Raw genomic sequence first — 26,340 nt, 5'->3', positions numbered from 1 at the left:
TTATTTTATGGCTGGAGATTAGGTTGCCTTGCCTTTTAATGATTGGGGGGTCGGTCCTTAAATTGTCCTTTATACAACAGGAAAGCTGTCTTTTGAATATAAGACTGCTCACTGGCATAATGGCATACATCAGTGGAGTATGCTACACTGGCTATGGGTCCAAATGAACACCTACTGTAATCTCCATTCAGCTTCTTTGCTTATAACTGATGAATGGCAAGAACGCTCACGGAAATGCTGCAGTAGGTAGGATGCGAACATCTTAGTTGGGACACGTTCACCAACAGCTCAGGATGTAGCACTCAAAACCATAGGTGCTGGGCACACAAGAGTTTCAATAATTTATATAGAGGTGAGGATTCTAGAATAAGCCAAGAAGGCTAAAGAAGGAAGTGCCAAAAGAACTCTACACAGGCAAAGAAATGATACATTATGCCTGACACAGTATATCCAGTAATTAAGGGCAGGGCTTCTGTCAGTGTCTGAGGCCCCTGTAGATGCCCTACTTGTCCTTGGCTGGTGAAGACATACAACACAATAGAACATGCCTTACCACAGGTACTGTGGCTGGTAGGGACATACAACACAATTAAAACATCCCTGGTCACCAGTGGGTTCCTGCTCAGGCCTGCATGTGGGTAGGTGAACCTCCCTGATACATACATGTTTTCCTGTGTAAACAATGAATATTTCTTTTTTATTATTTGACAATGGAACAAGCATTAAAGTTTCCTGAATACAAATCTCAAAATTATGAAAATACAAATGTATTGTAAACTAATTATAAAGTATCTATTGCTTTTCTAAACTCAATATTCTAACCTGTCAAATAAAATTAACAATTTATGTGGGTACTATAATATTATCCATTAAAATAAGTTGTGAAATTTGGAATTAAACATGGTTTATATAAAAGAAAGGAATAAAGGCTAAATTAACAAACATTTAAACTCAAAATTAATAATTTGCATTCTTACAGAAAAAGTTAAAGTGTTTGGTGTTATGGTTTATTTTGGCTTTGATTGGTTGTTTTTGTTATCCTGGTATCTATCTATACATTCATTTGTTTACAAAGAAGCATGCATGTACATGTTTGTACATGTGCTATCTATTTCTTTTTGTTCTGTGTTGTTTAGCAAGGACTCATATAGCCCAGCTGATCCGCGCACTCTATATAGCCACAACTGAATTTGAAATTCTGATTTAAAGGTATATATATACCTTCTTCTTAGCAGCCTCTCAGGTGTAGGGATAAATAGGCTACACCAGAAGTCTCAAGTGCTTTCCTTTTTAAAACCCTGTTGCTATGTTGCCTAGGCTGGCCTTGTATGCCTGCCTGCCTACATGTACATACATACATACATACATACATACATACATACATACATACATACATACATACATACATGCTGAAGCAATCCTCCTCCTGCCTCTGACTTCTAAAGAGCTGGACTGCAGTGACACAGTGGTAGGGTTTGGATTTTTAATTAAATGCCAGCACTAGTTTTTGAAATATTTTACCAGCCATTTAAAAAAAATTAAAATGGATTTGCTAAGTTCCAGTGACCTGAAGAGATTACAAAAACAGTATCATGAGTCAAAAAGAAGTGATCAGAAAGGAGGTATTGAATAAAGAAGGACTTGTGTGAACACAAGACTAGAAAACTGTATACATAAGACTGAAGGTCAAACTGAGGCAACACTTGTTCTTGCTAGGGCTGTAGTAGACTTCAGAGCTCAAGGGAAGGTTTCCGTGACTTCTTAGGAGCACTGGCTGTGTCAGCATTCTCTCAACAGTGCATCTGTCTAGACACTGTCCCTACCATAAGCACATGCCAGGAAAGAATAAGGCAAAACTGTAAAGGAAAAGGCTAACTCCATCTTCACTACAGATGAAATGTCCTGCTGTGACAGTAAAAACAAGTAATATATATAAAATCATAGTATATGGTTCTATGAGCAAATGAAACATGTGTCTACTATTAAGTTTAAAATAAGAGAAAATGAATTCTATTAGAATCTGAGCAAAGAGCTCAACTTTATACTTGTTAGCAAAAAAATAACATAAAATGAAGCCCTACGTACATGGAAATGGATATGTTAAAAGTAACTATTGATGGCATGTACAATCTGTGGAATTGAGAGTGAATAGAGATTTTTAACTACAAAAGTTAAGGAAAACACATACTCAAACATTTAATTATTATGAATATATCCAAATTTGTTTTCAAGTATGTCTAAAAAACATCCTTCAATCAATAATGACTTTCTAATAATTTCCCAACTCAGTTGTTAGTATATTTCACTGTTCAAGACAGAAAGTGTGGTTTCCAGAGAGAGCACAGTTGTTCTAAGCCTGTCTAGCTTTAAGCTCCCAACAGATGATCATCATTAAGACTATCAGGGCTCCACGCTCAGGAGCCATATAAATGTGTCCTATTAGTACATGGTCAGTCTGCTTGGCAAATCTGCTTCTCCAGACATATGGCAACTCGTGCCCTTTGAGGTCTGAAGTCAAGTCTTCAGGGAATCTCAAAGCCTGAACTGAAATTACAAGGCGGGTTCATTAAAGACTGCTGGAGGGAGAGCATGAAAGACATCCATTACAACTATATAAAACAGCTAATTATTTTTTGAACATTTTTAAGCCATCTAATGTACTCAATGTAATAAAAAGTATTTACCAATCAAGTTACTTTTTAAAGCATTAGTTTCATGCCCTGTCCATTTTTCTTCATGGTTCCCACCTCCATCCTCAGTACACTTAACACTCATTTCACAATGATCAAATAAAGATTTTAATATCATAGAAGTAAATTAAGTTAACTCATGCTCTCTAAAGCTCGCCTACAGATTTACAAGCATGCTCCATGTGCACTCACTGCTTCTTTCTAAAATTTGATTGGATTAACATATACTATTTTCTTGGACTCAGCCAGACAAATACATATGGAAACTTTTCTATAACATCTATAAAGGTGTCTGTTTCTATAATTTTATTATAAACTGATATTCATAAAAAGAATGAGTATAAATATAAAAGCTCAGTTAATATGTAAAGAAGTATCCATCAAATATATGCAAAGAAGAAAATATGTGAAGGTAAAGTGTCTAACAATAAAAGACTTTCCATTAATTGATAAGCAGAAATTGATATATTTGGTTATTTTCACATTGCCAGACATTTTTAATACAAAAAACATAAATATTTTCTAATTAATAATTACTGTCACTTTAACTGTTCAAATGTCTAAACACTTTTTGACTTGGAAGAATAAAATCACTATTAAGTTTCATAACAAAAAATGTTACTGCTGAATATTTATTTGAGTAACAAATCTTTATAAAATGTTACATAAAATTCATTAGCTTGCCTCAATCATTTCTTCAATGTATATGTACACTGTTTTGTGACAGACTAATTCCAAAAAGCAATTACAACCTCAATCCATATGTAAAAAGACAACAGAAACAAGTACATTAACTCAGTTTTAAAAAAAATAAAAACCTAACGAAAACAGATTACCAATGATTTATATGGGTGTCTAGTGCTGAAGTTAATTACAAGTAACCCAATAAAATAGTGCCTTTATTATTGTGTAGCAAGTACCAGCCGTAGACTTACGAGGCAGAGCTCTTTATGCTGCCTTTCATATGCACAGTCCCACAGCACACAGCATTAAGAATTAAACATGTGGTAAATAAGCCTATACAGAAAACAGCAGTTTTTAACTAAAAGCAGAAATTTTCCTGCTGTTTAACTATTTGAAGTCATCGAATTCTGCACACTAACAACTGTATATGAATGTAATTCATTCAAAAAACTGTCAGGGTTAATACAAAATGAGATTTTAATTCAGGTAAGTTTAACTTCAAATAAAGAATAATTGTTAAAACACACATATTTGGTTAGAATTCATCAAGAGCAAGTAAGATTTATGTTTATGCTGTGAAATGATATGTCTTCAGAAGGAATATTATCTGAACATCATATTACATATACCCATAAAATTCCAGTCTAAGATTTTCAACATGTATTATCTAAGAAACATACAAGAAGTATGAATTTCTTATGTGTTGAGCCATAGCCCCACTGGCCAACCATACATATACTGACTTTGGTTGTGGAAAGGCACAAGATGCAGTAATCTTCAAATATTTATCAATGCATGTAGTAAGATGCTAGCTGATACCTAGTGCAGCACAAAAGTCCTAAGGCATGTTTTGGACGGACACCATGATGTCAGCCATTCTTCCACCTACAACATAACTCATATAGCAATCTAAGGAACTTGAAAATCTGATGCTCTTATATCTGAAGCTTTTACTGTTTCAACATGATGCTCAAAGTTGTATTATTTAAGTCTATCATTTACATGTGCAATGCTCTGTTTTGATAAATATATAAATTTCAAAAGGTAAGATGAAGCAATGAACAAATCTATTGCCTTGTGTACTTAGTATAGTTTACAAAGCCAGATTCTGAATCTTAAAAAGAAAGTTCTCCAATTATATTCATCCATTTTCCATTCTGACAAAATTTAACTCTAAGAATCATCATGTAACACAAATTTTTTGATGATGATATATTTAGTAAGTTTTTACTTGTTTTGAAAAACAGTAAATTAACATGAAATATGTTAAGAAAAAAGGTAGCATAAGCGAGGACTAGATTTTACAAAGAAGACCTCAACGCTGAGGTTCCTAACCCTACCAATGTTTGCTGTATTTTGGCACACTAGCCTTCCTAGGAAGAGCCGTCATCATGATGAGAACCAGAGTGGTAGATCACCTGTGGAGTCAACAGAAGAAAGCCAATGTGACCCATAACTGTTATCTAGGAGGAAAAGAATGCAAAATTTTGGGCTTTGAGAAATTGTTAGTGGTAATACTCTATGGTTCAAGATGAAGACAGGTTGGACAGGACATGTAATTATAAATATAGATAATCACAGATGAAAATAGTGTTATTTTATTTTGTGAGATAAAGACAGAGGACATAAATTAATTTCCTTAGAGGAAAGCAGAGACACTGAGAACACTGATGAAAGGAGAAGAGTCTGTGTGTGGAAACACAGTCAGCACTAACAACTTCAGCCTGTGGCCTGGCCAACTTTGTCCCACGAGCAGTTCTGTATACGTCTATAAATATTAACTAACAAGATCTCAGTGCACTCATAGCTCTCAATAAGAAACCAAGTCTTTGAAATTTAAAAGAAACTGATTCACTCAATGTTATGTGTTAGCCATTAACAGGAAGAAAATTGTTTATAAATATTCGAAATCAGTCCTCATGGCATTTTTCACCCCCAATCCTTTCTTTCAAAAAATACCCAATGTCACTTAGCTTCATTTTGTTAGCATCTTGTTGTAACATCTAAAGATCCATGTCATAAGATAGTGGCATGATCAAAAAGGAGGCACTACCGAGATACAGAATACTTTAACTGTACCTGTGAGGGTGGGTACTACAGCACACTAAATAATCTCATTTCAATACTCGCCAAGCAGTGCAAATGCTTTAAAGAGACGGATGCAATATGTAAATTTAAATACAAAAAAGCTGGAAAGGCTAAACTTAATTAACTACTCTGACTGAAATCCATTCATATATCATAAATATACTTTGTATAAAAATGTTAAGCTTGAATATACTGGAGTCTTTAAGAAGTTATCAAAGGCAGATTAAACAAAGGAAATTTAAAACTACAGTTTTAAGCTAACCCTTAAAATACCACAACTAGAAAACTGATTTAAAGTTGAATTAGGAAGGTGAGCACCAAGCAAAAGAGCAAGCAGTTAATTACTGTGAAACAGACACTGACCTGTACTCAGAGTTGCCTTAAAATCAAAGGGAAATGCCATACTCTGGATATTCCCATTTGTGTTCCTCTCTTTTCCTCTCTTCTTAATCCAAAATTTAAAAGAGGAGTTGTAAAACAGCAGGGAGTTAAATTAAAACACACTCTATTTTCAAAAGTCTCTACACTCACAGGCTGACTTCCTGTCAGGAAGAGCTCCATTTCACTGAACACCCCAATCAGCAGGGAGCTTGCAGAATTAAGTGCCAGTTGATATTACTTTGTTTTGCATTTGCCACCCTTGAGAATAATGTTCAAAGATGTCGTTACACAGTCAGCATGGTCTCATCCTTCTGACTAGACCGCCAAGCCACAGGGTGTACTGCCCATTCCACAAAATGTACCTTTTAAAGTTGTCTTTTCTAAATCCTAGTGTGCTGGTAAAGCACCAGGACGCCTGTATTTCAAATGGAACCCAGAATGTAAAATAAAATTATGTTTTTCTTTGGCTGTAAAAAGCACTTTAATTAATATCAAAGAAAAGTCTGTATCGAAACGTAAACAAAGAGCAGTATACACGGTATGTTCATTAGCCTACCATTAGATTTCAACATTTTAATATGCATTTGTTCTTGAAAAATAATTCACTTTACTTTGATTTTTGCATGTTCATGTAAGACACAGGTTTCAAACACAAACTTCAAACATAAAGTTTTGGTTTTTTTTTTTTTTTTTTTTCAGAGCTGAGGACCGAACGCAGGGCCTTGTGCTTGCTAGGCAAGTGCTTTACCATCTGAGCTAAATCCCAATCCCTATAGAGTTATTTTTATAAAGTTTTTGAAACAATTCATAATGTTGGGTGGTTAAGTATAAAGTCGTTAATAAGCTGATGCCTTCTTTTAATTGTCAGTGATTCTAAGATTTTTTATGATCAATTCAACTATTGCCTGTAGCTCTCAGAAATGTCTTATCTATGCTGGGATGGTTTTTCGGCATCATCTTATAAGGCCAACTATTTACAGTGCACAAACATTAAATTAGCTCTGAACACTTCAATGAGAATACCTATTCTTCCATTTACTGCAAATTATACAGATAAAGTGCTCACCGCTGCTCTGTGACAGAACTGACTAACGACACTGGCGGATGTCTTTCTCCCATATTAATGGTAGGGACTATGCTATTGATTCTTATTCCATTAGCAATCAAAAGATCATAGGTATTGACAATAACAAAAGCTCAGAAACAGTCAATTTATAGTCACTAATTTTCTAAAAGTGTATTCCAAAGAAGAGGTATAAAAACATCAAAATGGAAAGAGTAACATAATAAAAATGCTAAAATAGAAAACTGGATTATTCCTGGTTGGACCATGGTACACATAAACCACTCTTAAAGAATTCAACTGCCCCCCAAAGTATGGTTTACCTTGTAAAAGTGGTTGGTTACAATGGATATAGAATATTTACAACATGTCAAAGTGTATGTTTCAACATTTAGTATATTTTCAAAATCTGTAGAAAGAAAAGTGATTTCCTTCTTCTTAAATATAAATTGGATTATTTTCAAAATTTCAGCCACATACTAAGATATTAATTTACTTTAAGATATTAATTATTTTTCAAAAACCTGAAGTTCAATATTTCTCTCACTGTTTATCATGTCAGATGCAAGAAAAGAATGTTAGGCTTAGGACAATGAAGTGACTTAAAGGTAGTTAAAGTAGTTTTGGGGGTTGGAAGAGAGAGACAGTCAGTCAGAGACAGACAGACAGAGACAGACGGACAGACAGACACAAAGAATCTACACAGCATGGGCCTGTATTCCCAACACATGAGAACAAAGGCAAAACCACTGCTAGTCCAAGATCAGTCTGGGCTACAGATCAAAAAGCAAAAGGCAAACCAAACAGAATAACAAAAACAAAACAAAAAATAGCAAAAAACAAACAAAAAAAGACCAAAGTCATCATGTCCTTTAAACTAAGACCTAAAGTGATCAGTTAAAATGTACTCAAAATATATCATATCCTCCCTTCAAGATGTACAGCAAGAATTCAGAACATGAAATAGCCTTTGAGATTATAGTCCAATTAGAGTAAGGTTATCCCTGAGTACGATGGACTCTGCTTGATAGAGAGAAGCTTTCCAACGGTTCTAGAACATAAGAATGAACATGCTATGATAAGAAAGAGGACTTCAGATGTATCTACACAGTCAGGCACATTAGTCTCTCATCGAGGACATGTTGGTCCAGCTGTTGTCACTAGTGTGTACTGAAGGAAAAGGATGAGACCTGCTTTCTGCCACCAACTTTAGTTTAATGAAACAAAAACTATAATATAAGAACTAAAACGGCTCTTAGGTGTCTCAATTCAACTCCGACCTTTGCACTGAATAACTGAACCCAATGTTGGGGCAACCAGACCACAAATTGACAATGAGCAAGAGCTAATGGGATGAAGAGTTATTTTTATCCTACTTTACAGTAAAAGCAAACACATACAGTTTTAAAGTATTTATATTACACAGTAAACGCAAACAAAGATTTTCAGTGTGAAGAGAATTGGCTTTTGTAAAATCAAATCAGTTATGTCACTACTCTACTGATACAATACTCTAGTAATCCTAGAACTTGAGCTGAAGCAGGAGGATAACAAGATTCAGGCTGGAATGAGATACATAGGAAGGCCCTGTCTCATCCCTCTCTCCCAAGAAACAAAGAAAAGCTATAATATTCTTCACTTATCCAAGAAATGTTTAATGAAAATTTTCTATATTCAGATAAGCATTAGAGATTATCATCTTTAGGCCTCCTACAAATAAATATACACCAAAGTTTAAATTCTGTAATTGGAACATATATAATTTCCTATTGATATAAACTGTGTTCTGACCTGTTTCTAGACATCATACTAACAACTCAGCTGGACCGAAGGATGTGAATTACAATACTAGTACATTTGTGGGAAAAGGAGCTGACTGAAGGCTGGACACATAGTTCAATCTATAAAGTGTTTTCCTAGCATGCATGAAAGCCCAGGGTTTAATCCTTATAAATCCTGAATAAACCAGGCATGACAGTGTATATCAGTAATCCAAGCACTCAAGAGATTAGGGCAGAAGGATGACAGGTTGAAACCTAACTCAAGTTCAGACAGAAAGTCCCAGGACAGCCGAGCTACTTACAGTAACCCCATCCCAAAGCCACACACACACACACAAAAAAAAAAAAAAAAAAAAGAAAGAAAGAAAGAAAAAGAGAGAGAGAGAGTTGTTTTATGAGACACTAATAAGGAATTAAAAATTATGTGTCAAGACAGAAAAAGGATGACACATTTGGATAACTTTAAGAATTTAAGATAACAGTAAAACACATTCAAGCCCCACCTCTCAAAAACCATGATGAACACGCTGTTTTGTTAATTCCTTGTTTGTGTGAGTCACCTATCCATAATAAGATACCAGTCATGATTAATGTATGAACAAAAAGGGAACATTGGGGGGAAGGAAAAGAGCACTGGACAACAGCATTATGTATCAAAGAATCTGGAGAGAGAAATTCAAGATACAGAAGCAGAATTTATAAGGAAAATAAAAGAAAGATAAGAGAAAGGAAAATGAGGATTCTACTAATATTCAGACAAAAATGAGGATAAAAACCAACATTAAAAACAAAAGGATGCTGCCTGCCATATGTCTATCGGCTATCAGCAGTTAGTTGTCAATTCAAAGATACAGCAAACTCGAGTGAAAAATCACCAACCCCATCATTACGTTCATGTGAAGAAAGCATTCCCAAAAATATTAATAATGTTGATTTATCTTTTAAAAACTCAGGATAAGCATTTAAATAAACTTCTGCTGCTAATTGATAACTCAGACAGGATGCCAAGCCAGACTACATGGTGCGGTTAGTTTTTCTATAGACTGTATGCATTTCTGATAAATGGGAAAAGAATAGATGACCTGGCAGAAGGCTCAGACAATAATATGTGATTTACAGGACATGAATGCCGCTACCACAAGATTTATCTGACAGCCCTCTCCGATAGTGGACTGTTGAGTATCCGATGGAGTGATTTCTAGTCTAGAAAGTCTACTACTGAGTAGCCATACACATTATTTATTTATTAGATGTTTTGGGTTGAAACCATTTTTAAATGATGCACTTCACAATGCACAGTCATAAATTTAGCTTTAAACCCAAGAAGGGAGGTAGTGTTATTGGAATATATGTCAGACTGAATTAGGATGAGCAACACAACACTTTTATAAAGTGGCCTTGAATGCAATGTCAGTTCTTTCAAAAATGATATTAATGTCAAATGAGGAAGATACAAGCACTTTATACAGCACTGAAGTACTATTACTTGAAACATTTAATATTTTCTTTAAAATCATTTTAACAGGTTTACACACAAAGACGACAAATAGGAAGGCATTAATAAGTTGTTTGATGTGTAGCTGAAAACTTTCTCAACTTTTTGTGTGTGTGGAAATATATGCTTCCTTGAATACTGAATGTAGTTATATTTTAAGGAAAGCAATTTGGGCTAAGGATGTGGCTCTTTGGCAGAGCATTTGTCTAAAATGTGCAAGGCCCAAGATATATTCTGCAGCACTGAAAGAAATTAATTAATTTCAAGAAAAAAGAACAATATTTAGAGCTTACCCAGTACTTGATTTTATAAGATGCAATACATAAATTAATAAATATTACTCAAAAGCAAAATAATGAATAGTAAGAGAGCTTTCCAACTCTACTAACACAGCCAAATGTTTTAAATAGTATAAACTATGAAATAATGAGGAAAGAGTAACAAACGTGCTAGCCAAACCCTTAAGGACTTTTACAGTGATACATTTTATCTATTTGACAGCAAATCTCATATGATCAGATCTTTAATTTACACTGCAAATATATTTTGTAATAAAGTATGGTTAAACACCTTGTCTTTAAATTTTTAAAAGAAAATAAGTTGTGAATCAGCTCAAGAAAAATAATCAGAATATAGCTGACTGCTATGAAATTAACACCAACTAATTTGTAAAGTTCTAAATCAAATTTGCAGATGTTAAGTTCATAAGCATATCCCATTATTTATGTGATTAAAAAGGAGTTTTTGACCTGATCTCTTGATCTTTGGCACTCAATCCTTTCCATCTCCTCCTAAAAAATTAATTAAAAATTTAGCAAGATGGTAGCTTTTTACTTCCCACCCTATCTCACACTAAAAAAAATTATCAATCAAACTCAAGACATCCCCACCCAGTATCTGCAAAATGTCCCCTTGAAATTCAATTTCATATCTCCTCAGCTTTCATGTAGAAAAAGACAGTTCACTTCTTAACAAAATAAATCACTTTTGTGATTACCAAGTTGACCTCTTTGAATTAGGAAAATTCAAAGTGAAAAATGTAATTATCACCCTGGAACAATCTGTATACATGTGGAGCTAATAATAGCTTCATTTTTCACACTGTGTCACATCTGTACACATGCCATGGGACATCTTGAAGAACTCATAAAAAAGTGCTGAGGACTTGAAATACCTAATAATGTATGTGATTCAAATAAAATCCCTGAGAATTTCCGATTTGTAAAACTTAGTCTTCTAAGTGATTTCCATATGCCATTTGATCAGATAAGCATTAAGCAGCACAGTGACATCCATGACAAATGGCTGTTATCATGTGTCATTCTTTATCTGGGCAGCCTCTGACATTCGGATACATATTGTGCTATATTTAAAGTAGCTTTCACGTACCAAAGCAAATTCAACCGTAAACTAAAAGATGAAACTTCATTATTAAAATTTACATATAAAGCAACTACACTATAAACAAGAGAACCATATCTTATGAAGAAACCATGAGGACTAAAAGGAAAGGTAATTTCAAACAGGTATAAGCTGTATCTGGTGATTTTCATACAAGAAATAAACAACCAGCTATTTAAAATCAGATGGCATAATGAGAAATTTTACCGAGGGAGATTTTGGAAAAGAAGTATTCTAAACAAAATATTAAGATTAAAAAAAAAACACAAAAATCAAAGAATAATAAGCCCTTTAAAAAATGTAGAAGTTCATTATAAAATTCCATTAGCTATACTCTCTACGAGTAATTGTTCTTATTGCACTGTATTGATAACACACAGTATTGATTTTTCACACCTTCTATGATTCTTTAATTTGTATTCATGAAATGTCCATCAGCACAGTCTGAATAAATTTGGCAACATAGGCACTAAAATGAATAAATCAATGCAAAGAAACATTAATTTTGTATTATCCTTATTCGTTAGGCAAGTAAACCATGAGAGTTGTAAATGAAGGTCAAAGGTGTTGAAATGGGTCAAAACCCTTGACCTCTAAAGCAATACCCTTCCTATTAAAAAAGGCTATGTTAAAGTTTTAAGTACAGGAATTTACTACCAGCAAGATACCACTTTAAAAAGACTACAGGAAAAAAAAACTCAATAAAAAAATTCATTTGTTTACTTGAAAAACAAAAATCAAAACATCACAGGATATATAAATTTTATTTAAGCTTTAAAAATCGTTAAAGCTAACCAAAGGGTTTCTAAACACTGGAATTAATTTTTCTCTGAGGAATTTGTTTTGTACATCTTATGATGTTGACTGCCACATCTTTGTTGGTATTTTCCCAAGTCTACTGTGTATGTCAAGAATAATTAGCAATGACAAGGATTCAAAATTATTTATTACACATTTTATAACCTCTGCACAAAAGGGAGGCAAACCCATGATTCCCAAGGGAATTCAGGGCAGCACTCCACAAAGTACATAAGTAAAGCTCTTTCTAGATCCTTAGTCACACAGCAAAAAGAGTCCTTTCAAGACCAACTGATTCAAGCATTTTAGGGTAATTCTAAAATCTGCTTTTCTCATTTATCGTCTCCTCACTCTCGTTCTCTCTCATGTTTAAAAATCATATATACTATATATAAGTAATCATCTTAAGATAGAAATGAAATTATTTTAACATAACATTCAAAACTTTATTGCCACAAAAACTTAATACAGCAAGAAGCTGTCAAACACACACACACAGGAGAACCTACTTCTCCATCGAGATTTGATTGTGCCTGCACCCACCTGGGAACACAGCAGCATGACCAGCTCCACAACTGAACTGCTGGACTTCATGCAGACCAGACCTGTTTTAAAGAAAAGATTATTCTAAAAACACAAAGATTTTAAAAACTCCAGACATTCATTTTATATGCTATTTTTGTCCAAATTAATTTAAAACTAAAATGTTAATATTGTGCTAAGAACTATCTGTACACATTTGATTGTATAATAAACAAAGTACTCTGTGGTTACTTTAACTTAAATCAAAATTATCACTTCTGTAAACTACTTTATTTTAACTTTCAGGATACTCAATCGTTTATTGATTTCTTCTATAGTGATATTTCATGATACTCATAGAAATGCATGTAACATATTCCATATTGATTATGATCATCTACATTTTGTTGGGAGAGAGTTGATCATTACACATGCAGAGAAGGGAAATAGCTCCCTGACCTTTGCTTTCTCCACCACACTCTCTCCCTTCAACCCTCCAGCTATCAATCAAGTTTCCATTTTGTTTCATGGCAGCAGACATCCCAAACACTCTTATTAGTACCTTGACCTCCGACCTCACACTAAACCTTAACAGAAATGCAAGCCATTGTCTGTTATGTATTCCTCATTTCCTATAAACTAATTATTTACATTTTCCTTTCTATTATTTCTATTTTCCTTTTGTTTTAGATTAACTAAAAATATCCTTAGAAAGGAACTTTTATATCATTAGCAACCATCTAAAGAGTTATGTACTTTAAATACAATCAAAGAACAACACAAAGAATTTATTATTACAAATATATTTAAAAAGTAATTCCAACCCTTATGAGGATTGAATAACCCAAAGACATTATAAATATCAAAGACTTACAACTGTTTATTCTGTATTAAATACATTTGAGTGATATTCAAGCCCTGTGGTATTAGTCCCATTTTTACTCCATTAAAACTTCCATACATCCCACTCATTCCCTATTTCTTATCTTTATGCCCTTTAGTTTTCTGCCTTTTAAAGAATAACTCCTCAACTGAACAATAGCGCTGGATGACACATTAAAGCTTTACAAATGCCTTTCATTTTCTTAAAAAAAAAAAAAAAGGAGAACAATTTTCACCATGTTAGAAATGTCAAAAGCAACGGAGACAGTGGCATAAAGATGTACACATAGCCTTTGTGGGCTGCACTAGCAAGCATTCATCACTAACACGTGGGTTTGCACTGCTAAGACGATTAGAACACAGCAGTCCAAAGGCTGCCAAGCAGGGAAGAAGGACAGCGCTACCATCTCTTCACTTGCCTGGGCTTCCACTGATCCAAAACCCTGTCACTTCTTAATATGTAAGCCAGAAATAAGGACAGTTTTACCACAACTTCAATACCTATTGTCTTGCAGAAAGCAGGAGAAATAGTCGTCCTTCCCCAGGGAGAATGATTCCAATTGCTAACCCAAAGCCAATGGTCAGCCGAAAAAGTATGAAAAAAGTAACTTAGGGACTAGACAGGTTATATTTAGAACTATGTATGTATATACATATATGTATGTAACAGCAATTAATGAAAAAAGGCTACGAATTTTCCATTAAAGAAAGGAATTAAGGTACATGGAAAGGTCTGAAGGGAAGAAAGAAATGGTATAATTATGATCTCAAAAAATAATGGCCCCTAAAAAATAAATTCTTACAGTGAATTAATGACAGTTAGGTTATTAATCCTCATTAAATTAGTTAATTCCACAGGAAGCAGAATTATTACTTCTGGATTCTAGTCTAGACCTTTCACATGTGTAATGAACAAAAGAGACAGAAAGGATTTCAAGCATCCAAACTTAGAAAGGTTTATACAATGGTCTTCATTCCACCACACATATTTCAATACTTATGTAGAAAAATACATGTATATACATTTGTTTCTTTTCAGTCTTATTTCAGAATAGCATAATACATATAATCTTTATATTAAGTGTTAAATATAATCTTTATATTAAGTGTTAAATATAAAGATTATAGAGAGAAAATATGTACTGAACAGCTGAATGTGCAGAAACCCAATAGTAGTGACAGGGCATGTAACATCACACTTTTAGTTGAACAGTTACTGTGTTCTTGCAGGATAGTAAATGTGCTAAGGAGCAGAGTGCGGAGACATAACAGACCTGGTATTGGACTTCTCACACTAAGTATCTGTTGAAAGGACATTCATGCTACAGACGCACGCGCATAACTCTGAACAAAGATGAAGCTTCATAAGGAAATGTATGACTTCAAACATTTTTGATATGTGAAACAAAAATTAGGCTTTGAACTGCCTTTCAATTCAGACTTCCTTGCATCTTTAAATCAATTATTTTCAAACTGTATTATTTAATAAGTAAGTGTCCTTTATAGTTACATAGTCTGTTATTAAATAAATTATTGATGTATAACTGAAGTATTTCTAAATCAGAAATTTCTTTTTAAATAAATTCATTGTGACTTTTGAACTTTGGAAATGAGATCATGCATTACCAAATATGTCAGTATTTTGGACACTAAAGAAGAAATGGGGATTTTTGTTATTAACCAGGACCCTTGAGCTTTAGTAAATTATCAATATTTACATTACACCATCAATTGGGTCCAAAAATAAAAGCAAAACACAATAATTATAATCCAACAACATTCAAACAAAATTAATTCTTATTATCATTACTGAAAGTTCTCAAATTTGGCCTTTAAAATCTCTAGTTTTGGGATGGCAACTGATATTTTTAAGGTAACCTATTAAATTAGTTGTTACTTTAAATGGTTTCTCATATAGCCCTGGCCAGGTCTAAAACTCCCAAGTTGTGAGTTTCCACTTCCCAATCCTGGGAACCAGTCTTTAAGTTCTTACATAGAATCAGTTGTTTGAAAAATTGTTCTCTGTTGAACTGAATCTTCCTTCACCTAGTTGAGTCATTTTTTGAAAACATTACCTTTACAATGCCTCATGAAAAAAATAAAGAAAACCCAGAGAACCACTGCCCTTCATCCATTCTCTAAGTGGCAGGCATGTCCTCAGCAATCTTCCTCTGCGTGCTGCCTGGCAAGACGACATCCAGGCACCCTACACATGGTCTGTCCCCATGCGTAAGAGCAGGGTAGTTTACAGTGCCAGTTATCATAAAATATAATGGTACTAGCAGAAAGTTTATTATTTATACACGGTGAGATATAGATGTTTGTAAGGCTCTAAAGTATAAGCTAAGCCTTGTACACCCGTCTGCCTGATACCCGTGGTGAATTTAATTTCACTAAAAAATAAATCCTGATCTAAAGATGAACTCAACAGTAAAGCACTTTTATAGGATGTACAAGATCCCATGTTCAACCTCCAGCACCAGAAAAACAAATGCTACTGCTTTGGCCTATTACTTTTAGACTCCATCTGTGAGGGTTTGAATATGCTTAGCCCAGTGAACAGCACTATTAGCGGAGTGGCATTGTTGAAGGAAGTCTACCACTGTAGGGTTGGCTTTGAGACCCTCTTCCTTGCTGCCTGGAAGACAGTAGTCTTCTCTTGTTTGCCTCTGAAATAAGATATAGAACTCTCGGCTTCTTCTCCAGAACCATGCCTGCCTGGACACTGCCATGCTTTCTGCCTTGATGATAATGGACTGAACCTGTGAACCTGTAAGCCAGCCCCAATTAAATGTTGCCCTTTATAAGAGTTGCCTTGGTCATGGCGTCTCTTCATAGCAACAAAACACTACTTAAAGCACCATTGAATTTGCTGGTTTAAAAAAAAAAAAGATTAAAATATAACAGATTTGTGAAAAAGTCTTCAAAAGACACAGACCTCCACAAGGGCTGGCCAATGGTGAAAATATTTAAGACGATGCAGACTTTTCTTACTCGAGCACATACCTTTATAATGTAAATGCATATAAACAGAATAAAGAAAACCACCTACTTGTTCCTTCGATAAGCAGTTCTTGTCCATGACTACCTAACAGTGTCCGAGAAAGGAAAGGTGCAAAATCCACGAAAATCTCTCGGAGCAGAGGAGCTGCCTTCTCCAGGGCGTGCTCCAGTCTTTCTGTGATACTAACAAAAGACGCTGAGTTAGCTTTCTAGGCTCTAGAGTGACATCTGCTTCCACAGAAACATAAAGTCTAACAGCTTTCTATATAAAATGTCCTTTTTTTACCCTGATATGTCTTTCCACTCCAAGTTCTCACAGACGCCTGAGGAACCACCATTCCAAGCATCAGTTCTTACTGTAAACTGCACCTTGCCCACTGAAAGCACTTTTCAATGACTCTATTATAATCTAAACTAACTCAAGACCTCATCTTGTTTATCTGCTCATCAAACTTGGCTATCAAAAATTTGATATAAAATGTCTTCATTTTAAGTTGTCAGTTGTAGCATGCAAATGTCTGTAAAAACCAGTTCAAACTTTTACTGAAGTGATAACACTTTCTTTCTAATATATTCTAAGAGACTTTATTAGAAAAACCATAAACCATACATCTACAATTATCTTAACATATTAACAAGTTTTCATGAGCGTGCATATATGTTCATATATAATTAATCATATACATACATTTAATGAGTTTAGAAGAATAAACAGGCATGCTGACCATCAGGGAACTGATGAGCAAATAAATCAACAGCCATTGCTACTCTTGGTTCACAACAGTACTTCCATACCTTAAGTTAGCAACAGAGCAGCTCCCACTGAAACTATCAAGACAACCCTCTAAAGATTCTGCTCTCCACAACCACCTCCTCACAGGTTTCTCCCTGTGCCTCACAGAACCTTTTCGGCCTGTGTGATCCCACAAATACACACCCTTCACAGAAGCACCCTACTGCCCTGGGAGACAGGGATTTAGCAGTTATGGTAAGAAAAAACAAAAATTCTCCAACCACTTGGCATATAGTGGCTGGAAATGTGGCTATAAATTTCAGAATTAAATTTTGAGACATACATTCCACATTAAAACTCTAACTAAAAGTAAAACTCTGTGTAGTATGCAGAATTAATATGATCATGATCGAGAAGATATCATCACTTTTAAAGACAAGGAACAATATATTCCTAACAATTCAAAATTATTTGCAATATATACCATAAGCTCATAAAAATGTATCATACATGTAGCCTTTTTATTACAAGTGGACAATTCTCATAAACATTCTAAAACATAATATTTTGAAATAAAATTAATTTTGAAAGAATTCAGGGGAAGGGGAGGGTGGATCATAAAAAAAGCACAAATTTCAATACCCAAGCAAGCAGCGTAAATACCTCATGTGTGTGACTGGGTCTTGTGGGACGGAGCCAACCGCTGGCACTGAGGGCAACTTTGCATTAGGAGATCTACTTCCTATAAAAGAAAAAGTAAGTATGTAACAGTAACTTTCTCGATCTGGATATAAGGATTCAAATATGACCTCTTTACCAACAAGCATGTATTAAGTGTATTTTTTTTTTCAAACACGTATCACTCTTAGATAAAGTCTAACAATTAACGTTTTTCTCTATTTATATGTAAATCCCTTTGTAAGGTCAGCTGTGTTAGGCAACCCTCATATCGAAGAGGTTGAGAAGCAGCAGACAAGTATTGGTAGATTGTGATCTGCTGAGTTAACTCTGCAATTTCTTTTATTCAGTATGAATGGAAACTAAAAGAAGAAGCCTTCTTTCCAATGAAGTGAAACTTGGAAAGATAAAATTCCTAATTTAGCTCTAAACAGCTGTATCACTATACCAAGAGCATAACCTTTTTTTAGGCATCACTGGAGAACATGTGTTACACATACTGATCAAGAGTCAAACACAGTGAACAATCCACAGATCTGCACTTTCTCATGAACCTTCATTATAATTACAACATGACATGTACTTCTCACATTTATTTCAACTGATGCTCACCCTCCCGCCCCAAGATCACAGAGGAGAGAACTGCAGAGCAACAGATGTTTATGAGGAGTTTCACATGGTAAAAAAGTCTAGTGGACAGGAGGCAAGCCCATTAGAATACTAGAAGGTGAAGGACCAGACTGTTCCCCATCCTCTAGGACACGACGGCAGGGAAGCCACGCCTAGAAACCATGGCATGTCCTACAGGTACTAGCTACTACCTCCCCTGCCCCCTTTTTCCAACTCTAGTTAAAAAACAAAAAACAAAAAAAAACAAACACCAGGGCGTCACTTAGCTCAGGTTGTCCTCAAGCTACAATATAACCAAGAAGAACACTGAACTTACTATATGTACCCCAGCCTACCAGTTCTGGAATTACAAATGTATACTGCTATGTCTGGCTTCCAACTGATAATGTAAATGTGCTTCTTCCAGCTGTCATATAGCACTTTTTAAAGAGCAGAAAACCCTCATCTTTCCCCTCCACCTACCTCTAGCAGCTAGAATCTAAAGATATAACTGAGGGGCTTGGTTAACTTGAACTGCAGATGTAATTCCTCTAATCATCCCAACTCCCATACTTGAAGAAGCCTATTTTTGTCCCATCACTCTCTTTCCTATCATTCTATTTCAGTGTTTTTATTTAAAGTACATTATCTGGTCTTATTCTAGTCTTTCCAATTATGGTCTGATATAACCTTTAATGCGTATATCTTAATAATAACAATTCAGTCCTCTTAATGAATAGAGTGTTTAAACTGTTTTCTCCTAAACAGACACCATTGTCTTTGCATCATCAAGAAATACCTGTCTGTAAAATTTACCTGATAAAAGAGTATGTCAGAAAACTAAATCTGACAGAGCCAGGAATGGATAAGAATCAAAATATATAATGACAAGACTTGAAGAACTAAGTCCAAAAGACTTAGCTAGAAAAATAATTCTGGTGGGCAGGGAGGATAAGTTTCTGCTTAAGTATCAAAATATACAGGATCAGACTACCAATCAATCTAAGATAGAAGTGGAACATAAATGGGAGGGTCATTGCTATCTGCACAGTATTAGGAAGGAATGCCGTATTAACTTCCCTCCATGTCAGAGCAAATGAGCTGCAGGAGTCCAGCTGGCACTGTAATAAAGACCTGAGATGGTCAAGTACAGAAGGGCACACTGTGCGGCAGCTGTGGTACAGTTACCAAATCTGATTCCCTGACATTATAGCCTACAAGGTGCCAGGTAAATGTGAAAATAGAAGAAACAAAATTCCACTGCAACCCTTTACCAAGGTAGACCAAAGAAAGCCAATAAACACAACACACACACACACACACACACACTCTCTCTCTCTCTCTCTCTCTCTCTCTCTCTCTCTCTCTCTCTTTCTCTCTCTCTCTCTCTCTCCCCCCCCCCCCGTTCCTTCCTCCCTCCCTCCCCCCCTCAGAAAGCTGAAAAATAGAACTCTGAAATCTATGGAGGATCAGAGGTTGAATATGTTTCCTCTGTTTCTCAAACCTCAGACAGTGTATGCTAGAAGCATCTATACAGGACAAAACTGGTGTAGTGAAAACAATAACAGAAGAATAAAGGCCTATCTAAAATGGAGAGAAAGTGGCTGGAGCAAACTGAGAGGGGGTAGGTAGGCCTCTGACATCCAGGTGCTACAGTACCCTATCAGCCACACAGGGTTGCTAAAAGGTGCACTAAAGCCCACCGCCAGTGCTTGCAGTCTTGTTTGGGATAAAGGATTTCTGAGCACAGGTACCCTGGGACTATGATGAATCTAAGTAAAAACCACCACCGTGCAATCATGTCACAACACAAACAAAACCACAAACTCTGCCCAAAGAAATAAGAGGAGTCCAACGACCCAAGCTTTAAGAGGACCTGCCCTTCTTTTTTTTTTTTTTTTTTTGAAATGTTGAAAAGTAATACATTTTATTAACTAATAATTTAAATATCTTTGTAAGGTTACATGATGGTTCACATATATAATTCTAGCGCTTAGGAGGCTGAGGATGGAAGATTGCCTTAGGAATGGGGCATCATAGGGAGTTCAGGGCTACCATTAGCATCAAAACAAGACCTTATCTCAAAATGTCAAAAGGAAAAATCTCATCGTGACTATTTTTTCCTTCATTCCTTAGACTTCAATGTAATCTTCATATGATATAATATTATTACTACTACTGCTAATAATAATAATAATAATAATAATAATAATAATAATAATCTAATGCATACACACATCTTCATATTTCAGTGCACTTCTTTACACATTGTAACCCACGCTTTCTTTTCAGGTATTACTTACAGTATCCCATCCAAGGATTGCTTCCTTTCCTCACAGTATTTAATCTAAAGCCCTCATTTTCTTCTCATGAAACTCAGTGAACAGAAGTTCTAGTCCTGTAGTAAACTTTGTGACTGGCTTGCCACTTAAACTGTATGCTTTCTCCCTTACTGCAATGGGCTTAAGCCAACTTATTCGTGCATCTAGTTAGAACACAGTGACAAGCACTTTACATGAGGTCAGGCAGCAAAAGAACGGAGCTGGGGAAAACAGCGATTTTCCTACTTCTGGAAAGCCTTTTGTTTTTGCCTTACTATACCCAAAATAAAGATGTATTCCTTACACAAGCTAAATAGGCAATTTACCAAATAAACTACATCCCTACACCCCCATTTGCTAAATTCTTCACAGTAAAATTGGTTCGTGAAAAACTGCTGGCACTGACTTCTATTACAATTGATTAATAAAATATTTCTCAAGACGGGGTGGTGGCATATGCCTGTAATTCCAATACTTTGGAGCCTGAAGCAGGAGGATTAGAAGTTGGAGGCCAGACTGTGCTATATAAGACCTTATAAATAAATAAATAATTTAATTAACTTTTCTTTTTTTTTTTCTAAGGTGGCACATGAGTACCATTTGAGCACAGCTATAGGGTTAATTAACTTTTCTTGAGAATTGTTTGACAAGTGGTAGTATTTTTAAAAGCTATATACTTTGAATATTATGTTATTTTCTCTAAAATTCATTGTTATTCCTAAACTTTTATGACATTAATAAAGAGAAGTACCTATCTATTTAAATGTAAAAAATAAAAATGTAACAAATTCAAAGAAAATATTTAGGCAAAAACTGTAAAGCAAGATTAACTTTTTACTGTGTTGGTTGATGCTGCTTATTTACTCGTTTATTTCATTTATTTACTTTAGCTGTTTTAAGACAGGGTTTCTCTGTGTAGCTCTGGCTGTCCTGGAATTTCCTCTGTAGACCCAACAGGCCTGTAATTCAAAAATCCACAAGCCTCTGTCTCCCAAGTACTGGGATTAAAGCATGAGCCAACAAAATCCCCAGTTCCTGTTCTTAAAGTGTGACACTGAGGACTGAACCCAAGATTGTCCTGAGCTATACTCCCAACTCTGATTCTAATTTTTTTTTATTGGTTATTTTATTTATTTACACTTCAAATGTTATTCCCCTTCCCAGTTTCCCCTCTAGAAATCTCCTATTCCCTCCCCCTTCCCCTTACCTCTAGGAGGGTGCCCCTCCCACCTGCCCACTCACTCCTGCCTCAGCAGCCTAGCATTCCCTACCTGGACCACTGAACCTCGACAGGACCAAGGGGCTTCCCTCCCAGTGATGCCTGATAAGGTAATCCTCTATTACATATGCAGCTGAAGCCATGCCCCCCACCCCCAATGTATACTCTTTGGTTGGTGGCTTAGTCCCTGGGTGGTTTAGTCCAAAGACCTTCTAGGTCTGTGTGATTTGGCTGGAATACAGACAAACTTTTTTTTTTTTTTTTTTTTTGGTTCTTTTTTTCGGAGCTGGGGACCGAACCCAGGACCGAACTTGCGCTTCCTAGGCAAGTGCTCTACCACTGAGCTAAATCCCCAACCCCTACAGACAAACTTTTAATGCCAAAACACAAAGGCAAGCAGATCTCTAGGTTCAAGGACATGCTGGTAAACAGCAAGTTTCAGGTAAAGAAAAGCTTAGGTCCAGGCACTCAGGAGACAAAGGCATGTAGATATCTTGAATTTTAGTCAGTTCAGTTTACTGGTTCTTTTTGCTCTAATAAAATAAATCCCTAAACCACATGATGCAAAATACTACTACAACTTTGGGTTTCTAAGTGTAATTTTTAACGTAATACCTAATGTTTTCTATGTATGAAAACGGTGTGTGTACTTCTCATGAATCCTTAAAGAAAACACCAGGGGTTGCAGATATAGCTCAGAGGTAAGAGAGTTTGCTTAGCAGGCACAAGGCCCTGGGTTTGGTCCTCAGCTTAAAAAAAAAAAAAAAAAAAAGACACTAAAAGTAAATTCTAATAGCAGCCAAGTAGCAAGGCATGGTGGCATACACCAGTAACTCAAGCACAAGAGGTGTGAAGACCGTGCATTAGGTGTGCGAGACCCGACAGTGTGTGAGCGCCACTACTACAGCTATATGAAATCAAGCAGGTGACTTTCAATATGCTGCCTTACTTTTACCAGACACAGAAGTCATATACTTAACACAGTTACTATTGAGTAGTACATGAAGTATTGATTTTCTGTAGCATACTACGAACATTTTCTCTTGTATATAAATGCTATGAACATCCTAAAAATTAATTGCATTTCAAACTTTAAAACAAAATTTTATGACAAATAAAATAAAAACAAAAAGTAGGGCTCTGCCAGAGCATGACAAATACAGAGGCAGATGCTCGCAGCCGACCACTGAACTGAGAACAGGGTCCTCTTGGGAGGAGCTGGAGTTGAAGGGGTTTGGAACCTTCAGAGCTCCCAGGGACTAAGCCACCAACCAAAGAGTACACATAGACAGACCCACGGCTCCAGCTGCATATGTAGCACAGGATGGCCTTGTTGGGCACCAATGGGAAGAGAAGCCCTTGGTCCTACCAAGGTTGGACCCCCTAGTGTAAGGGACTATCAGGGCGAGGAGGTGGGAAGGAGTGGGTAGTTGGGTGGGAGAACACCCTCATACAAGAAGGGGGACAGGAAACTGGGAAAGGGGATAGCATTTGAAATGTAATTTTAAAAAATCCAAAAATAAAAAAAAGTAAAAAGTAGGATGGGTAAGTAGGTAAGTTTGGTAGAGTGCTTGCCTAGCACAGATGAATCACTGGTAAACCACATAAACCAGGTGTGTAGCAATTGTGGCATTTAGGATGTGGAGATAGAAGGATAGAAGTTTTAATTCATCTTTAGCTACACAGTGAATTCAAGGCCAGATTAGGCCACAGGAGACCTAGTCTCAAAAGAAAAACAGGAAGATGACAGAAATAATTATGTTTATTTTGTTGACACATAATACAAAACAAAGTATGGGGCCAGGGGCTGGCTGAGTCTGGATAGTCAAGGACAGCATCAAGCACAGCAAGCTCCTGACCAACGTCATCTCCCAGCATCCTACTTGGCTCTGTTAATACTGCATCCTTCAAGTTTTACTTGTATTATCTCTAACCTTCAGCTAACATAAAGGGATTTAAGCTCTAACATTCATTAGTTAATATGTGTTTACAGTAAAAAGAAGTATGAGACGAAAACTAGATAAAATAAGGTTACAGCTAAAAGATCGTTTGTCCCACCGTGGCTAGTTCAAGAATGACAAATCATTTGAGAGTATCAAGTACTTTCCAAGACTCTAATTCAGAAAAAATAAACAAAGTAGGATATAAGTAGATATGTACTTAACAATCATTAGCATTTAAAGACTTATGTCATCAGAACATTTTGATTTATACTCCTGTCTATACCCTTTCAAGAACAACAAAGTAGACAAAAGAAAATTGCATGTATATTCTTATAATTCTATCATTCATGCAGCCATTCGTCTCTTTAATACACTATAATGTGTTAAGTTGGAGTGGAACAATACTGACCTTTTTTGGAGACAGCTTCATATAGCTGAAGCAGGTCTTTAAAGCACTATATAGCCAAAGACAACTTTGATTTCCAGATCATCTGCTTCTGCCTTGGAAGTGCTAGGCTTGCAGGTACATGCACCACAATTCATGGGTCCAATACATGCTAGACAAGTATTCTAACACCAGAACTGAATCTCTGGCCCTGATTTTATTTTTTAATTTTACTCAGATTTTTGGGGATATTAGTAAGCAATAGTAGTTATAAACAAAAAGATATTATTAAACAATCAACAGTAAAACACAAAAGCACAACGATTTCTAAAGCACCTTACAAACTTCTTGGTTTTATCACAAAATCTTAAGATTTACTAAAATATGATCTAAAAATTCTGTTGACTTCCTTGACACCTAACTCACCTGGTGACTCTCCTCCTGCATCTGGCACTTGGGTGGAATCTACTGAAGAAACCACACTGACAGCATTACTCGGTGCGCTCGCAGTAAGGGTGGAGGGTAAGACTGATGATTTTTTGGTTGCAATGATGACACTTCTGTAATAAAGTTTTTAAGATATAAATTACATCAATTACATGCATTTAAAAATAAAAAGCTTTCATATTCTTTTTTACCATATTTTGTTGTATTATTTAGAATACTCTTACTACATAAAATCTCTTCAATGTTGTCTATATTCATGTGAAGAAACACACAGGAAAGCCTGAATGCATAAACCAGAGCACAACCTTACGTTACTCCTCAGGCGCCAACCACATTGTTTTTTGAGACAGGGCCTTCAACTGGGCAGAACTGCTCAGTAGGCCAAGCTGACCAACTGGTGAATTCCAGGGTCCACCTGATTCTGTCTCTCCAGGGCTGCACTTACAAGAGCACATCACATCCAAGGTTTTATTTGTCTCTCTTTAATGCATATAAGTCTTCTGTCTATACTATGGGTGGCTGATGCCCACAGAGGCCAGAAGTGGTTACTGGATCCCCAAACTGGAGTTACAAACAGCTGTGAACTGCCATGTGGGTGAAGGGAACCAAACCCAGACCCTCTGGAAGAGCATCCAGTGATCTTAACGTCTGAGCCATCCTTCTTACCTCCTCCCCACCCTCCCTTCTATGCACACGCCTTTTAAAAACACAGGTCCATAAGGATCAAACCCAGGTCCTCTTGTTAGTGCAGCAAAAACTTTACTCACAGCTTATTTCCCCAGCTTCATTGTTCTTAAATCTAAGACAATGTCCTATGAAAATAATTCATTTTAACCAACATTTACACTACAATTTTTTTTTTAATTTAAGACCATCTTGAACTTTCTAATGAATGTAATCAAAGAGAATTGGCAGGGGGAGAAAGAGAAAATTCTGGAATTGAAGAGGACAAAAAATTAACTTATTTAAAAACTTCACAATGCAGAAAACTCAGTATGTTTCAATGAGGAATTCAAGGCACCGCAAACTTAAAATCATAAAGCCTTAACTATCTAAAAAGAGAAAACAAGTAATGGATACACAATAGCTTTTGACTATTTCACACAGAAGACAATGGACAATTTTTTTTAACACAGAAAAAGTACCAAATAACCAGTTGTTTATATTGTGTTTTATTCAAACACAGATATTTATATTATACCAATTTCAATTAAACG

At 35.7% G+C, this 26,340-nt stretch overlaps 1 protein-coding gene across 8 annotated transcripts in view; it reads right to left on the bottom strand.

Annotated features, from left to right (window-relative positions):
* Nucleotides 1-26,340, bottom strand: part of Lrba (LPS responsive beige-like anchor protein) — a 580,781-nt gene that overhangs the window by 411,790 nt on the left and 142,651 nt on the right. For all 8 annotated transcript variants that reach the window (NM_001439655.1, XM_087627154.1, XM_087627167.1 and 5 more), the window contains 4 exon segments: nucleotides 12,925-12,986; nucleotides 16,838-16,971; nucleotides 18,185-18,263; nucleotides 25,103-25,236. In NM_001439655.1, the coding sequence (NP_001426584.1) occupies nucleotides 12,925-12,986; nucleotides 16,838-16,971; nucleotides 18,185-18,263; nucleotides 25,103-25,236 (409 nt within the window).

This window comes from Rattus norvegicus, chromosome 2, assembly GCF_021556685.1.
Source record: "Rattus norvegicus strain SHRSP/BbbUtx chromosome 2, alternate assembly SHRSP_T2T, whole genome shotgun sequence".
Classification (NCBI taxonomy): Eukaryota; Metazoa; Chordata; class Mammalia; order Rodentia; family Muridae; genus Rattus; species Rattus norvegicus.
Note: the sequence above shows the minus strand (reverse complement) of the source record. Positions and strands in the feature narration are given on the sequence as shown.